We start from the raw sequence: 16,568 nt of genomic DNA, 5'->3' as shown, positions 1-16,568 counted from the left end.
CCAACAATCTATCTGTAGGCTTGTCTTCATGTGTGACCTTTCTTTCATAAGGAGGTGACTTGATAGGGTGTATGTGTGAAACCTGGGCAGCCTGAGATCCTTAAGCTGTGAAACTGCAACGTGTTTAGACCAACCCAACAACCCAGCAGCAAGCTTTTTGATTAAGAGCCTGCCTCATTGCTATTGGGCCCTTGAAGGCATCTCTGCTTCATGGTCTAGAGCATGGCAGTCCCGTGTTTCCAGCGCGCAGCCTGGAGGTGAGCCAATCCGCCTGGAGTTAAAGAGATTTAAGGCCCAGCGCAGCCGTGGCAGGTGAAGGCTGCGAAGGAACCCCAGCTCTCCTCTCTCTCTTCGAAAAGGGGGAAAGAAAACTGCCCTCAGAGAAGGATCAGTCAGGTTCTAGGAATGGGCGTAAGTGCCAGGTCGCAAGTGGAACCAGAGAAGAGCAGGCTCGGGAATAGGGAACAGGTGAAGAGCCCTCCTCATTGTGACGCGCTGATTTATGATATTGAAAAATATTTGCTTTAAAACATACATGGAAGAGTGGTGGCTGGCTGTGTGTTGTGTTTGCTATTGTGTTATGTATTTTTGTGGTTCTGTGGAAGGCCACCCTATGATGCTCACATGGGCAGTATATATAAATGTAAATAAATAAATGAGTATTGATAACGGAGGAGGAAAAAAACCCTGGCTACTTCTAAATGGTATATTATAGGGTATCTATATATTGCTTTTTCACCCAAAGCGCATCAGCCCATCTCTCCTTGGTGTATACTATAGAGGATGTGCACCTCACAATTTCCTAGAGGCCATTTTGATTCTTATTTTATACAAGAATATAGGACACAATTCATCCATCTACAATTGCACTATGTTCAGAGCTCAGTAAAATTTCTGACTAGCATTATAGTCATACAACAGATGCAAAATTGCTTCTAGGATTTGAAAATTTTGGCTGGAATGAAATAAAAGGTATCCGCTAGTCCAGAATGGTGTCACGTTTGATTGCATCCCTGGTGAGTCTGCATTGTTGAGTGAGTTTATCAGCAAGTGGCAATTGCATATTTTGTTATACCATCTACTCGGAGCAAATGCCTCATCACTTTTCCAATAGGCTTGGATAAGTATTTATGCATATGCTGTGAAATTGGGAGTGGGTTTTGGGGAGGGGGAAGAGTTACTGTAAGGTTACTTTTGACAGCTTTAAAGTTTGCTCTGGCTTTGGTAGAAAACTTGGGGAGGATACATCCCGTCTCCTTTCCCGTGAGACTGCTCTATAAGACTCACTTTTTCCCTCCTAAAAAGTAAGGGGAAATGTGTGTGCGTCCTATGGAGCGAATGCAGGCTGCACAGCTATCTCAGAAGCCAGAACAGCAAGAGGGATTGCTGCTTTCACTGCACAGCGATCCCTCTTGCTGTTCTGGCTTCTGAGATTCAGAATATTTTTTTCTTGTTTTCCTCCTCCAAAAACTAGGTGCGTCTTGTGGTCTGGTGCATCTTATAGAGTGAAAAATACAGTATCTTATCGTTCACCAGCAGGTTCCAGCTTGGGTTGCAATATTTTAAAATTCAGAATGAAAAACAGTTAAAACAAATTACAAATTACAAAGAAAAAACCCTGTTTTGCTAATGTAAAGGAAAGCCCCCTGCTGTATTGTCGGGCTCAAGGTGAAGATGTTCAACATCTCTGGGAAAGTGAGTGGGCACCTCTTTCATCTTCTCCCTGTCTCCTTCCTTCCTTCCTTCCAGTGTGTGCCAGTGAAGGGCCATGGATTTGTACTCGGAGCCTACAAGTGCGTTTGTAAGGCTGGATTCTATCGTCCCAAACTGTTTTCAATGAACGGCTTTCACAGTAAGTGCCTTTGCTTTGGTTTGAAAGAGAGATGGGGAGAGAGAGAGAGAGCGTATTAATAATGCAGGGTTCCTTTTTATCCTTGTCAGGGCTATACGGTATATTCCCAATGGCCTGCAACGGAGGGATTATATAATCACTTAAGGAATTTTAGCCCTGTGGTTTGTCATCTGTGATACTCTGGAGAATCCTGTAAAACATACCTACTTTTAAGTGTATTTGATTTGTAAATAAATATAATTCCCACCCCCCCTTTAAAACCCCTTTGCTGCTGGGCAGCAGCAATTTGTGGTATCATCATTAGAGCAGAAGTGTGCTGCGTTCCCATTTATAAGCGCTTTAGTTTTGCTGATTTTCCTTTTGAAATTTCATTGTTCTATTATACATCTGTATAAACCAGCTGCTGGTTTTTCCGGTGTGCATAACTTCAGGAGACAACAAATGGAGGCTCTGGGTAATTGAGGTTTTTTTGGCTCTGCATTCAAGGGTTTAAGCCCTTCTCACCTTGCAACATTTCCTGGAAAGAGGGTGTTTATACTCCCCATTGCTAGTACATAAGAGGAACCCTGCTGTATCATGCCAGAGGCTCATTGAGTCCACTATCCTATTCTCACAGTGGCCAACCAGATCTCCCTGGGAAGCCAGCAGACAGGACCTGAGTGCAACAGCACTCTGTTCACATGTGATTTCCAGCAACTGGTAGTCAGAAGCATATCGCCTCCAATAGTGGAGTCAGAACATAGCCATCATGGCTAGTACAATGATTAGTTTAATTTGATCAACCAATTCCCTTTCGTTATTGCATTTAACATAAATCAGACTTGTGGACATCAAAGGAAATTCTGGCTTCTAAGGAAGTTTGGGGATAAGGAATTCTAGCCCCACAGACCAATGTACAAGAGCATCTTTCTGTCCTTGCTGTGTCTTAGCCAAATATTTTTGACGATTGCAAAAGTTGGGTTAGAATTATGTCTTGAGGGGTATGCAGGGTTCAGTTTTTATCCTTCCTTTGTACCAGGCTTCCTCAACCTCGGCCCTCCAGAGGTTTTTGGCCTATAACTCCCATGATCCCAAGCTAGCAGGACCAGTGGTCAGGGATGCTGGGAATTGTAGTCTCAAAACATCTGGAGGGCCGTGGTTGAGGAAGCCTGCTTTATACATCGAAAGGCTGCTCAAGTCTACCATGTGATCTAGTGTGGTAAATCTCTGAAAAATTCTGGTGGGGGTTATCTCAGGATTCCCAGACCTGGAACCCAGTTTTTGAAATCTTGGCATGCCATAGTTAGCACAGGCCATAGTGACCTCTAGCAGGGAGATGTTGATGGGGTAATCTCGCTACAGTTTCACTAGCTAGGGTAGAGTCATTCCCTAGGTAAGTGAACAGCATTGAGTTTGGGCAGTCTGGTGGAGGAGATTGATGATCATCTGTTCATGAATTCTCAAAGACATTTCCTGTGCATCTAGTGCTTTCTGCTATTTCTGAGTTTCTGTGCAGACCCCTGACTCTTGCAGCTGGAAAAATGGCAAGATGAAGGGGAAACTACATTACTTTGAGAGAGCTGACAACATGCAGTTCTTTCCCCATTGACTTTTTTGCCGTGGACAGAAGGTATCACGATGACTGCTATTCTCTTGCAATGATTAAAGGCAGAACCATATGTTACAATGAAGACATGGGGTTCTGAGCCATCCCATGTTTTCTGTGTTACCCAGCTGGGCTCCAGGAACAGAAGTAAACCCAGGGAAGAATCAATAGGCGCAGGAGGTGTTCCTTCCTTCCGGTTCTCTGCTGCAAATGCTTCCTCCATTTCCACGTTTGTATTACCTGCTTGGGAACCCATGTTTATAAATGTAATATGTAGTTCCAGCCTACAGGCAAGGGGGAAATGGCATTGCCAGTCATTCACATAGGCTTTCTCTCACACATGGCATTCCGTATCATGGCTCTAGCTTACTAGAGGTTCCTTTGATTTAGATAGATATAAACTTTATTAGCATTTGCTACTAGATTTAAAAGGGACGCGGGTGGCGCTGTGGGTTAAACCACAGAGCCTAGGACTTGCCGATAAGAGGGTCGGCGGTTCGAATCCCCGCAACGGGGTGGGCTCCCATGGCTCGGTCCCTGCTCCTGCCAACCTAGCAGTTCGAAAGCACGTCTAAGTGCAAGTATATAAATAGGTACCACTCCAGCAGGAAGGTAAACGGCGTTTCCGTGCGCTGCTCTGGTTCGCCAGAAGCGGCTTAGTCATGCTGGCCACATGACCCGGAAGCTGTATGCCAACTCCCTTGGCCAATAAAGCGAGATGAGTGCCGCAACCCCAGAGTCGATCACGACTGGACCTAATGGTCAAGGGTCCCTTTACCTTTGCTAGATTTAAAGGTCTGGTGCAAACCGTTTACCTAGGCATTTGATGGCTGAAAGTCCTATGCCTGGCAACCCTAATATTATTAGTTTGAGGGTAGGTGGTTCCTTTCAGGAGTTCTTAACTCTTTTTAGAAGTTTAAATTTTACTGTTTTAGTACATATTGACATATTTGCCACCCTTTGAAGGAGGGCTGGCATATAAATTTAGTAAACAAATAATGATTTTTTCTAAAAAAAACCTTTCAGGGTTTTCTCACTTGAAAACAAATGGCCCACACACCAAAAACAAAAAAATAAATTAAGCAAAATACTATTGATTAAATAGTACTTACGTGCAAGTAAATTTGAGGACTTTTTTTTTTAAAGCAAAACCCTCTTTGGCATAATGTGACACATTCAGAAATTCCCTTCATCCTTGGAGATGTAGCTGTTTGATGTGACTCTCAGCCTGCCAGACGGAATATATGTGTCTTATCAAAACCAAAGGGCGAGACAGCTAGTGTCAAGAGTGGTGAAGGTTGTCAAACGATGAAAGAAAAGCTACTAATTCAAAATGTAAAATGTAGCCTGTCGCCTCCACTGCAACATAAAAAGGGCTGTTACTCTGGGAACCCAAGAGGTGATTTTGTGGAAATGAATGCACGATGAGGAACTGGTGGAGGCTGATGGTTGCTGCAAAAGAAACTGCATGACCTGGAGGTCTGTTTGCATAGCTTTTGGGGAGGTGTGTTTTCTTTTTCTTTTTTTGGCTGAAGTCTGACAAGGAGAGAGAGATGACTCTGGACAGAAGTATTAGAATGTAAAATGTTCCTGGAACCAGAAAACGCAGCTGTGAGGAGGGATGGGGGGGGGGGACTGTAGATTCAAAATAAGGGCAAAATGTATAAAGCTGGGAGCAGTGCAGAAGCTTGCGCAGGATTAATTTGTCTTAACAACTTGGGCCCAAAGTACCGCAAGGACTTCGTGATTCCTTATGCTCCACCTCAATCACTGGGATCTTCTGATGGGGCAGTTTTGGTGGTCCTCCATGCCCCCTGAGGTTTGGCAGCCTTTATCAGGGACCAGGTCTTGAGTGTGGCAGGCCCTGCCTTCTTATGGACATCTTTTAAAAGCTGTATTTCATTGACAGGCCTTTGAAATATAGAATGTGATTTTTAGAAGTATTTTACCAACTAGTCTTTATTAGTGTTTTTTTTTAAATTCATGCCATCATACTATTCTGTTTTTTAATATTATACACTGCCTTGCTGCATTTTAAATAATATAATATAATATAATATAATATAATATAATATAATATAGTATAATATAAAATAAAATAAATAAAATAGGTAGGTCCATTTATAAGTGTGTGTATCTCAGATGTCAGCACCACTGTTTCAATAGGACTTCCTGCCTGGTAAGCATGTTTTGGATTGCAGCCTCTGTGGGTCATGTTTTACCTTAGCTATCTGCTAACTGAGCAGAATTTTGCTTAATTACTACAGTTATACGGTTGCTCCCCAGATGGGGAGCAGCGATTCAGTGGGAAAAACTGGGTTAGAGGGTGCCAGAAGTGCTGTTACCTTCATATATGCACACATTTTTCATTTCTACTTTAGAAGGCAATGTTGCCGGAGCGAAATTTGTGGAGATTTTTTTGTTTGTGCAGCCTCTGACGCTCTGTGAAATTTCCTCAGCACATTAGTTTTAAAAAGATTGTTTATCTAAACTGCCAGCTCTGCAAACCCAGCAAGGAACCTGAAAGTCAAGCTGTGTTCTTGCTTGCTCACCATCATTAATAATCAAGATTTTGCCGGCCAGATGCTTTTCCCACTGAAAACTTTGCCATCCTTCTGCTTTCGGTGAGGCTGCACGGTTGTAGGTCGAGACAGAACTGGGGGGCTGAAGTGGGTTGCTGAGATAGCAGGGCAGATGGATTTCCATTTGGGGTTCTGCTCCTGATGCAAACACCAGAAAAACAGCCCAGTTAATTCCTTTTTGAAGGACCAGAGAAGGCTCAGTAGGAGAGCTGACTCCAGCTGAGGGCAGGGAGAGGAAAATGGTCCTGTTCAAGGCCAAGGCCTGCAGAGGGAACTCACTGCCCAATTTAATCAGGGTCTTGAAAGGATACTTGCAGCCTAGATGGACATCAGCAGTAGGGCCAGGCATTTCCTACAGGAGTGAGGAATCGGAAGCGAAGGGCAAATATTTAGGAAATCGCAATCTTAAAGCCAGTGATCATGCTAGTCCAGCCTGCAGCTGGCCAGTGCCAAGAGTGGTGGAAGGCGCCAGCAATGGAACCCCCAAAGGAAATCCCAGAGGATAAAGGCCCTGAGCCCAGGGATTGGTGGTGGGACACCAATGAGATGTCAGAAGGGAAAGATTGGGAGGAGGTGCTGCATACTGGGGAGACAGGGTTTAGTGAGCACGAGGACCCTGTGACAGGGAGCAGTTCAGACTTTGAGGCTGAAGCTGGGGTGTGTGTGTGTGTGTGTGTGTGTGAAGAGGCTGCTGAAGAATCCAGGGAGTCCCCCTCTCCTGCTGTGACAAGCTCCCCCTTTGTCTCCAAGAACATGCAGGATAGTGGGGAGAGCAGAACAGAGACCAGAGGTGAACAGATGCAGTTTTAGACTGCTTGGGAGACATCCAGAAGAGAGGGAGCCTCAGAATAATAATAATAATAATAATAATAATAATAATAATAATAATAATAATAGTAATATATTATTTGTACCCCGCCTATCTGGCTGGGTTTCCCCAGCCACTCTGGGCGGCTTCCAACAAAGACCAAAAATACACTAAAGGGTGGAAGGCCCCTTCAGTCCAGGCAACTGCTCTATAGGGGCAAGAGCTACTGGGAAGTGTAGCTGAGTTTGTATGTCATTTTCTCGAATAAAGAGCTAACAGTCACTGACAGCTAACTCTACTTCTTTGTGCTGACCTGCCTCTGACTCCAGCCCTGACAGCCAGTCTAGGCAGGCACACACAAACTGGGCTGGCACATTTCCATAATGAGCCTTGGGACCTCATACTTTGAGAAGTGCTGAGACAAATTCATGGAGGATATGGCTATCAATGGCTACTAGACAGGAAGGCTATGCTCTTCCTCCACTGTTGAAGGCAGCATGCTTCTGAATATAAGTTGCTGCAAACCACAGGGTGGGATAGCCCTCTTTTGCGTGGGCATTTCTTATCGGTTTCTCACAGGTATCTGATGTTAGAATTCCTGCTCCGTGGTTGCAGTCATGGGATTGTTGTCTTTCCCATGACGGTGTATGTTTTGACTCCACAGAGTGGGAAGTGACGGAAACAGGATGTTTGTGTTACTGTGTTTGTGTGACTATTGGCCTTTGTTCTCTCTCTTTGCCGTCTGATGCTAGAGAGAGAGGGAGCCATGTTGCAGTGCTCCGTGTGTGTTTATAAGTAAATAAAATAGATTAGCCAAAATGCTGAGTTGCTGAGGTCTGTTATGCAAGCTGCAAAGACTCTGCAGATCCCTAAGTGTGCCGATGTCTGTTGGCATTGGTCGCTGTGATGTTCAGGCAGAAGAAAGCTTTTGAAGCTCCCAAACGATCGACCAGGAGGGAGGGAACATGCCAGTCAGGCATGTGTCTCTGCCAGGGTCCTACTCGAGAGTAGGACGGTCTTCTGCTACTACCTTCGAAATGGCAGCTTTGTCTCAAAGCTTTATATGGTTAAGAAAAATGGGAGGGTGGAACATGGGTCACTGGGAAGGCAAGCAAATGGCCCCTCCAAATACCCCCATTCTCTCTCTCTCTCTCTCTCTCTCTCTCTCTCTCTCTCTCTCTCCTGCCCTCCCTATATCTGAAACTTTTAGGAAAGGTTGCAGAGAGCCATTTTTCTGGAGGCGAGATGTCGGAGAAAATCTACAGCTGCTTACCCTGCAGGGAAGGATGTTCTTACTGCACAGATGATACTCCCTGCTATGCACAGGAGGACAAGTATTTACGGCTTGCTATCATCTCATTCCAAACTCTCTGTATGCTGCTGGACTTCATAAGCATGCTCGTGGTCTACCGGTTTCGCAAAGCAAAGGTAAACTTGGAAACATTTCCCCCCTTCTAATCTTCCTGCCTGTTTTCTTACGTGTCGTAAGTGTGCTTTGCCCATAAGGGAGTGACCCAAATTTGTCACAGTCAAAATCGAAGGCTCTGGTGTAGAGGCAGAGGAGAAATTCGTTTGGTCCACGTTTTGAAGCAAACCAACCTAATTTTTCATTCCTGGACTTAGATGCCAATCAGATTGTAGCTATTGATTGGATTATGCACTTGGTTGGATTTTGCAATGCAGTTCTGGTTCAAAAATGTTCACAAAAGTTTGTGTTTTAGGGGGAAACTGAAAAGCCTACAAACATGCTTATTTTAGAGGAAGAATGCATATAGAATGCATATGGAATTAGTACAATTTATATGTGTGGTGTTTTTTTCATGCAACTCCCTCCCCACTGAATGGAATGGACCTATGATTGGGTGTATGTGAAAATAACACAAAATGGAAACAAGCTGGTCTATCCAACCCTGGTCCATCGCTAGTCAGAAGTTAATTGCCCAGATCTGCAAAGTGCTGAATTCCAAGCTAGTTGCAGGAAGGGCTGTGTTAGGCATGTCACTATGACCCTAACTGGGTGGATTTGAATGCTTCTAACCCCTACTACCTGCTTGAGGTCTATGGCACAGTGGAGCCCCCCAAACTTGCAATCACAGTCATCTACAAGCCATCCGTACCTGCTCTATGTGTCTTCCTCCTACCCACTTCCCCAGCCATTGACTTTGAAGGATTTGGACTGCAGCCTCAGACTTCTTGAATAAATAAAATATGCAAAATAACTACACAGGTATTAGAAGTCACCTCAGAACTGGCCCTACTGAACATCTTCCAAGATCATAATGACCATTCACATTGTACAGAGCTTATAACCCACCTGCTGTCAGCAGCCAGAAGCCTCCTAGCCAGACACTGGAGAGACCTGTCAGGAATAAACATGGACCAGTGGTATCAAATAGTATGGGAAACAGCCTTGCAGTGGTACCTCGGGTTAAGAACTTAATTTGTTCTGGAGGTCCGTTCGTAACCAGAAACTGTTCTTAACCTGAGGTACCACTTTAGCTAATGGGGCCTCCCGCTGCCGCCACGCGATTTCTGTTCTCATCCTGAAGCAAAGTTCTTAGCCCGAGGTACTGTTTCTGGGTTAGTGGAGTCTGTAACCTGAAGTGTCTGTAACCCAAGTACCACTGTACTAGAAAAACTAACCAATAAACTGAAACTGACATGGGGACAAATAGAAGAAGACGCCTTCACCTCAGTATGGCTCCTGTTTATCACATACACAGTCTAACAACACAGCAACAAGAATTGGCTGACAGCATACAGATCAGTCTGGCTTACCTGACCCAGCAAGCCCTCCACAAATGCAAAGAAACCCCACTGCAGTCAACCACAGACAACCAGCCACACCCTGGCCCCCCTATACCTCTCACTACCAAGGAAATGTAATAAACGAATAGAAAGGGAACCTACCCAGTTGACGCTGACACGAAACCACACACGTACACTATTAAAAAGTAATGTAAGCCTCACCACACCACCCTTCCTCTCCCCCAACCTTCTACTGTACTCAACACTAATGTCTCACAACAAATGTAGCTGATTTGTAAGAAAGACTGTACAACCTGAAAGAAGAGACAAGGCATGTACTTTTGTAAACCAAGAAAATCTTTAATAAAGAAGAAAATGCTGTGACAGCTCTGTTCAGAATGATTCAGCCTTAAAATAGCCTTCCAGTTTACTCAGAAACCAGCGAAATCAAATGCACATAAAATACTTGAATCCCACTGCTCAAATTAATAGCTGCAATCACCTCTTTCTATAAATAGACAGGCATTTCTATTTAGCTTTCCTAAGCAATCATTGCAGAAGCAACTGCATCTATCTAACAGATTCTGTATTGGATAACTTCCTGTCAGTTCCCCCAATTAAATGCCTGGCAGGAAACCTCAGAACTGGCTTCAACAATTTTGCTGCCTCCCTGCTTTGTTTCCAACCCCCCCTCCTTTTCTTTCTTTCTTTCCATGGCAAATCCTTTGTGTTCGCTGTGATCGTGAGACATGTGTTTGCTACAATTGTGATTTATGTTACAGAGAGAGTTGCCTGTACATCAGCCCTGTAATCCCATTACAGAGAAAAGGCATCTGTTTAACAGCCTGGTGGTAACTTATCTGAAGAGCTCTGTTCTAACTCTCTAAAGTTTTGCTTCATTATGGTAATATCATAGGCTTTTAATGGCTGTCTTAAATAACTGATACTGTTAAGGAGACATGCATCATGAATGGAAATTAGCCTCCCAAGTGTTCACTGGAAAAACAAAGGCAGAATGCTTTTAATTCAGGGAACATAGCTTTGCGTTGGCCTTTGATCAATGAATATGCATGTCTGTGAACGTACGTAATATTCTGTTGTATTATGTATATATACATAAGCATACACAAATGAGATGAGTGTCAGTTGACATTTTAAATGATCCTGATATGTCAATAAGGTAATTCTCTTGTGGCGGTGCACGCACTGGTAACTTTAAGACGGGGTTATGGTTATTATATTCTCAATCACCTTCTGCATCTCTCTTTTAAGGTGATGTACATAATATCATAAAAAAATAGCTAAAAGGAGTTATAAAACAGCACAAATAATATTGGCAAATGAATTTAGCAAACTATTCAGCGGAGGCCTCTGTGGCAGAGACCTATTCATCTAGCTTGGAAAGCTTGACAGAACAAAAAAAAAGTCTTCAGTTGTTTCTGGAAGGTGCAGATAGCTGGCACCTCTATAGGAATGCTGTTCCACAGAACAGGGCCAGCCGCAGGCCAGATATCTGTGGATGCGGTACCCAGGCAAAGACAATTCCCGTAAGTGCAGGAGAACCTTGCTTCCCCACCTATGCTCACACAAAGCCCATAGACACACAGCAACTATAGGAGAGGCTGCGTGTAACTCCCATATCCCCCAAATAGTCCAGAGGTTCCCAAAGTGGGGTGTACCACCCCCTGGGGGGGGCAAAGGGATTACTTAAGAGGCAAGGTAGGGGGCACTGGAGTTACAATGAATAACTATCCAGCTTAGAAAACCTGGTATCACTGGATCAAATTCAACCATTTTGTTGAATTAATTAAACAAAATAGTTTTAATTGGCTTTTGAATAAATGTGCAATTATTTGTTACGGGTTTGAATTATATTGTGTTGTTGTCTTCCTTAGTGGGTTGTGCAAACCACTATTCTGAATAATGCTTTTTACGTGGTAGGGTAGGGGACCCTGGGGATGAGTTTATGGAACCAAAGGGGCAATGGCCTGAAAAGGTCTGGGAGCCACTGATCTTGCTCCAGCCTTCTTTGTATTGCTTGCGTCTGAAGGATAAGCGACCTGTATTCGAGACTGGATGGCATTGTGGGAGTCACACCTATGTACCTGTGCATATGCATTGGGTGGGGAGAGGATTCTGTTGAATTCTCAGGGACCCTTCGTCCCTGAGCACCTTTCATAGTGCAGTGGAAGCTCCTTGCGGTCTCTATGCCTAAAAGCTGCTTTCTTCATATTTACGTTTTCTTCCTTCATAACTAGATTAAGCACATTGGACAGCTGTTGGATAGCCCAGTCAGTAGAGCATGGGACTCTTAATCTCAAGGTTCTGGGTTCAAGCCCCAGGTTGGGCAAATGATTCCTGCTTTGCAGGGGGTTTGACAAGAAGAAGAAGAAGAAGAAGAAGAAGAAGAAGAAGAAGAAGAAGAGGAGGAGGAGGAGTTTGGATTTGCTATCCCGCTTTATCACTACCCTAAGGAGTCTCAAAGTGGCTAACAATCTCCTTTCTCTTCCTCCCCCACAACAAACACTCTGTGAGGTGAGTGAGGCTGAGAGACTTCAGAGAAGTGTGACTGGCCCAAGGTCACCCAGCAGCTGCATGTGGAGGAGCGGAGACACGAACCTGGTTCTCCAGATTATGAGTCCACTGCTCTTAACCACTAAGTTCCCTCCCAACTCTACAATTCTGTGTTCCTCCACCGAAGGTTCTGGTTGAAGGCAAAACACAGAACACTCCACAGAACTACGTCATTTAAACGATTTAATTACATACAATCTACAGGCTGTTGGTTAACAGCAGCAACAAAATCTGGTGTCAGCAAATACCGCCAGCATCTGCATGGAGGGATGTCTGACCAGTGAGCAAACACAAAGGAAACAGAGAATTCCACATCTGCATTAGCAAACCCTAGTTAGAGGACTGTTTTAAGCAGCTTTCCACAACCTAATGCCCTCTAGGTGTTTGGGGCTACAACTCCTGGCTGTTGGCCATGCTGAAACATCTGGAATGCACCTATTTGGGTAGGTGGATCTTAAAGAATATGTACTTTGCCACCTTGGCTGCAGGATTCCTTTCGTATCAGCCTGCAGTGTTGTATTTTTAGACCTCAAGCCTTCAAAGGATCATGTATATGGTGCGGAACAGAGTCTCTATACCAGAAGACACAGAGCAACTTATCTTCATCATAACATACCTTGACAGATTTACATTTCTTGTGTTAGAGAAAAAGATCAGGAGGTGGGTGAACTGAAGAATTGCTTGGGGAACACTAATACTCTTTCCTCCTGGATGCGATTCATTTGTGATTGATGACTTCTTGTTCTTTCCTTCCTCTTCTGCCTTTTCAAGGAAAACACACACACACACACACACACACACACACACACACACACACACACCCCTCAGTTTTAAAGTGGTATCCACAGACTAGCTGGGCAGTTAGAGATAAACCTGGCCTTTGGCGTAAGCATTTTTGACAAATACATGGCTTGGAGATAATGAAGCATACTTTCCCAAATCAGAAGAAAAATGAGCTTGCAGAGCTTTATATATCTACGAGGAATTGCAGAAGCACTACAAGGCTTCCAAAGGTCTCTCTGTGTGTGTGTGTGTGTGTGTGTGTGTGTGTGTGTGTGTGTGTGGTAGAAATTCTAGCAAAGTTGTTACTCCTGAGTATGCACACTCCAAATGCTTGAAGTTGATTTTGAAGGCTCAGTTTACACCTTCAAAGAGAATACATGGGAGTTTTCCTTTGGCTCATGGGTGGGCAGTCCATAACCTATGAGCCATACATGGCCCTCAAAAGTTTATTGCAACCTGTGGGGACCCCCTGGCATTTCACTGCAGCAAAACCGAAGGCTTAAAACAATGCAAATAAATTAAATAAAGATCCCTATTTCCCCCGTCCTTTTTCATGGGTGTTTTTTTTAAACATCCTCAGAGCTTCTCCAAGCACTTTCCAGTTTAAATCAGCCAGGTTCCACTTCTGCAGTTCCCCAAACAGCCCAGTCTTTCCTTGTTTTTGATTCCTTGTTGTTATAACAGTCCTAGAGAGTTAATTTCTTGTAGTCCTATTAATAGCCGTGCTCAGTAGCTGCTTGCAATGCTGTCAGTGGCTAAAGACACAACAGTCACCAGCAATCTGTCCCAAGTGCTGCTCACATGCATCAAAATGGGACAAGCAGAGTAGCCAGCAGCAACACTTTATTGCTTAATAATAAAAGCATGGGTGTGCAAATGGTGTGTTGATTTGGTTTGGTGGCAGAGAGGGAAGATGGAATGCAGTTGGTTGGAAGACAAAGGAATGACTTTGGGAGAAAGGAGGGAAAAGGTAATTAAATGAATTGAGTGGGTGGGAGAGGGAAATTTACTGATTCTACCATGTCCATGTTCCCATCTTGGTCACACCTACTTTTCCACATCCGCCACACCTACTTTACCATGTGGCCCCCAGAGAGTTGCCAATGGGTCAATATGGCCCTCAATCTAAAAACCTCACCCACCCTTATTTGACCTGTATGGAATTCTTTTTCTGAAATGCCTTTCCCAGTGAGGCTTGCCTGTCTTTCTTCTCCTTCTCCTTCTTCTCCCTCTTTTTCTACTTCCCTCCAGCAAATCAGTCGGCTGGTTACTCTGATGATTTTATTGCTTTCTGCTGGTTTCCATTGCTGAATTTTGCTGCATTGCTAGGCTTGCTTTATCTTGATTGTTATTTTATAATTTCACCCTTCTTTACGTTGTGTAATAATCTGCCCCCAGAGCATGCTAGTTCGAGGGTGGTGCGTGCATTTTTTAATGTGCAACATGCACCAAAAAAGGCAACTGCCTACAAAAATACATACTGCAGGAGAGAGGCATGAGTACATATTGTCACCAACTCTTAAACTTGGGCAATTGGACCGTTGTGCAGTTGTGCCTCTTCCTCTCTTTGTTGCACATAGTCCTTTTTGTCTTCTTGCTATTGTATGTCTTGTGTTTTGTATGAAAGCATTTCCTTTTGCATTGTGGTGAAGTGACTATATTGAGTGCATCATTAAAGACGGCCTTCATATATTTAAATGCATAAGATAAGATAAATTTATTGTCATTGTCCATATATACACAGTATACACAACAACGAAAATCAAACACCCACCCAAAGACCGGGTTCACATACACATTTGCACGTATCTCCAACATTCTCATCCTATTCAGACATAATCTATAAAACATAACATAATCCAGAATATAACATAACCTATTTAAAGGCATAACATAACCTAAAACCTATCTCATTCCTTCCTACTTCCTGCTTGCTATTTCTTGCAACTGGCCCTAAGATCATTATTTAGTGCAATCAGAGCTCTTGGATAGAAACTATTCAGAAGGCGTGTGGTTCGTGTTTTCATTGTCCTATATCTTCTGCCCGAAGGCAACAGTTCAAAGAAGTTGTGAGCAGGATGGGTGGGATCTCTCAGGATATTGTGTGACTTCTTCAAAGTGCGAGACGTGAAGATCTCATCCAGGGTTGGTAGTTGGAGCCCAATAACATTCTGGGCAATTTTAATTATTCTCTGTAAAGCTTTTTTATCCGTTTCAGAGCTGCTCCCATACCACGATAATACACTATAGGTTAAGACACTCTCAATGGTACTGTGATAATAGGACAGAAGTAGGTGCTGAGATAGATTCAGTCCCCTGAGCATTCTCAGGAAATACAACCTCCCCTGCACCTTCCTCACAACCATATTAATATTTGCAGTCCATGAGAGGTCCTCAGAGATATAAATGCCCAGGTATTTAAAACTACCAACCCTCTCCACCTCCTCGCCATTTATGTGCAATGGTAAAAATACACTTTTCTTTCTCCTAAAGTCAATTATGAGTTCTTTGGTTTTTTTGGTGTTAAGCATAAGATTGTTTTCTTTACACCATTGAATTAACCCCTGTACTTCTTTCCTATAAGCAGTCTCATTGTTCTCACTAATGAGCCCCACCACCGTTGTATCATCCGCAAATTTGATGATTGTGTTGGACTTATACAGTGGGGTGCAATCAAATGTGTACAGGGAATAGAGAAAGGGACTTAGCACACATCCCTGAGGGGCTCCTGTGCTTAACACTAGAGTAGAAGAATAGTGAGGTCCCATTCTCACTGTCTGCGGCCTATCAGTCAGGAAATTCCTTACCCACAGACAGATCTTCTGATGTATACCCAAGTTGGTCATTTTAAGAAATAACCTGTCTGGCAGAATTGTATTGAAGGCAGAACTGTAGTCCACAAACAACAGCCTTGCGTAGGTTCCCTGTCGTTCTAGATGACTCAGTACAGTATGGACAGCGATGGAAATAGCATCATCAGTAGATCTGTTTCTTCTGTATGCAAACTGGAACGGGTCTAGAGTGGATGGAAGACCAGCCTTAATATGATCTAGCACCAATCTCTCAAAACATTTCATAACGACAGATGTTAGAGCTATTGGTCTATAGTCATTGAGAGATACCACCACTGACTGCTTGGGGACTGGCACTATAATCGATGTCTTCAGGCAGGTAGGGACAGAACCCTGCAACAGGGATAGGTTAAAAATGTCCGTAAATACCCCAGCTAATTCTGCAGCGCAGTCCCTAATAACCCGTCCCGTGATTCCATCCGGTCCAGCTGCCTTCCTAATGTTAATGCTCCGAAAGGCACGTTGTACGTCAGAGGTCTGTAATAAAAATGGTTGTCTATCAGTAGTAGTTTCTGATGATGTGCTGGTAGCCAATGCTGTAGTGACGGTAGTTCCAGTTCCCACCTCAAAGCGACTAAAAAATTGATTCAGTTGATCAGCCAGGTGCGCACTGCTACTGGCCAGTTCGTTTTTAATATTTTGCCCTGTAATTTGTCGCAGGCCTTGCCATACTCGACGAGGGTCGGAGCTTTCAAAATGTTTTTCAATCCTCCGGCAGTACATAGCTTTGGCGTTCCTAATGCCCTTTTTCAATTTGGCTCTGGCTTCTCTATACTGTTGCACA

General features: G+C 43.8%; 1 protein-coding gene across 1 annotated transcript in view; it reads left to right on the top strand.

Moving 5' to 3' along the window:
- The window catches only part of GPR158 (G protein-coupled receptor 158), a 115,442-nt gene that overhangs the window by 54,193 nt on the left and 44,681 nt on the right, over window positions 1-16,568 (top strand). Inside the window, exons 3-4 of the mRNA XM_053409878.1 lie at window positions 1,750-1,852; window positions 8,038-8,255. Coding sequence (XP_053265853.1) covers window positions 1,750-1,852; window positions 8,038-8,255 — 321 coding nt within the window. The remainder of the gene's footprint in view (window positions 1-1,749; window positions 1,853-8,037; window positions 8,256-16,568) is intronic.

This window comes from Podarcis raffonei, chromosome 12 (assembly GCF_027172205.1).
Source record: "Podarcis raffonei isolate rPodRaf1 chromosome 12, rPodRaf1.pri, whole genome shotgun sequence".
NCBI classification, from domain to species: Eukaryota; Metazoa; Chordata; class Lepidosauria; order Squamata; family Lacertidae; genus Podarcis; species Podarcis raffonei.
The sequence above is the reverse complement of the archived record's forward strand: the minus strand, read 5'-3'. Positions and strand labels throughout refer to the sequence as shown.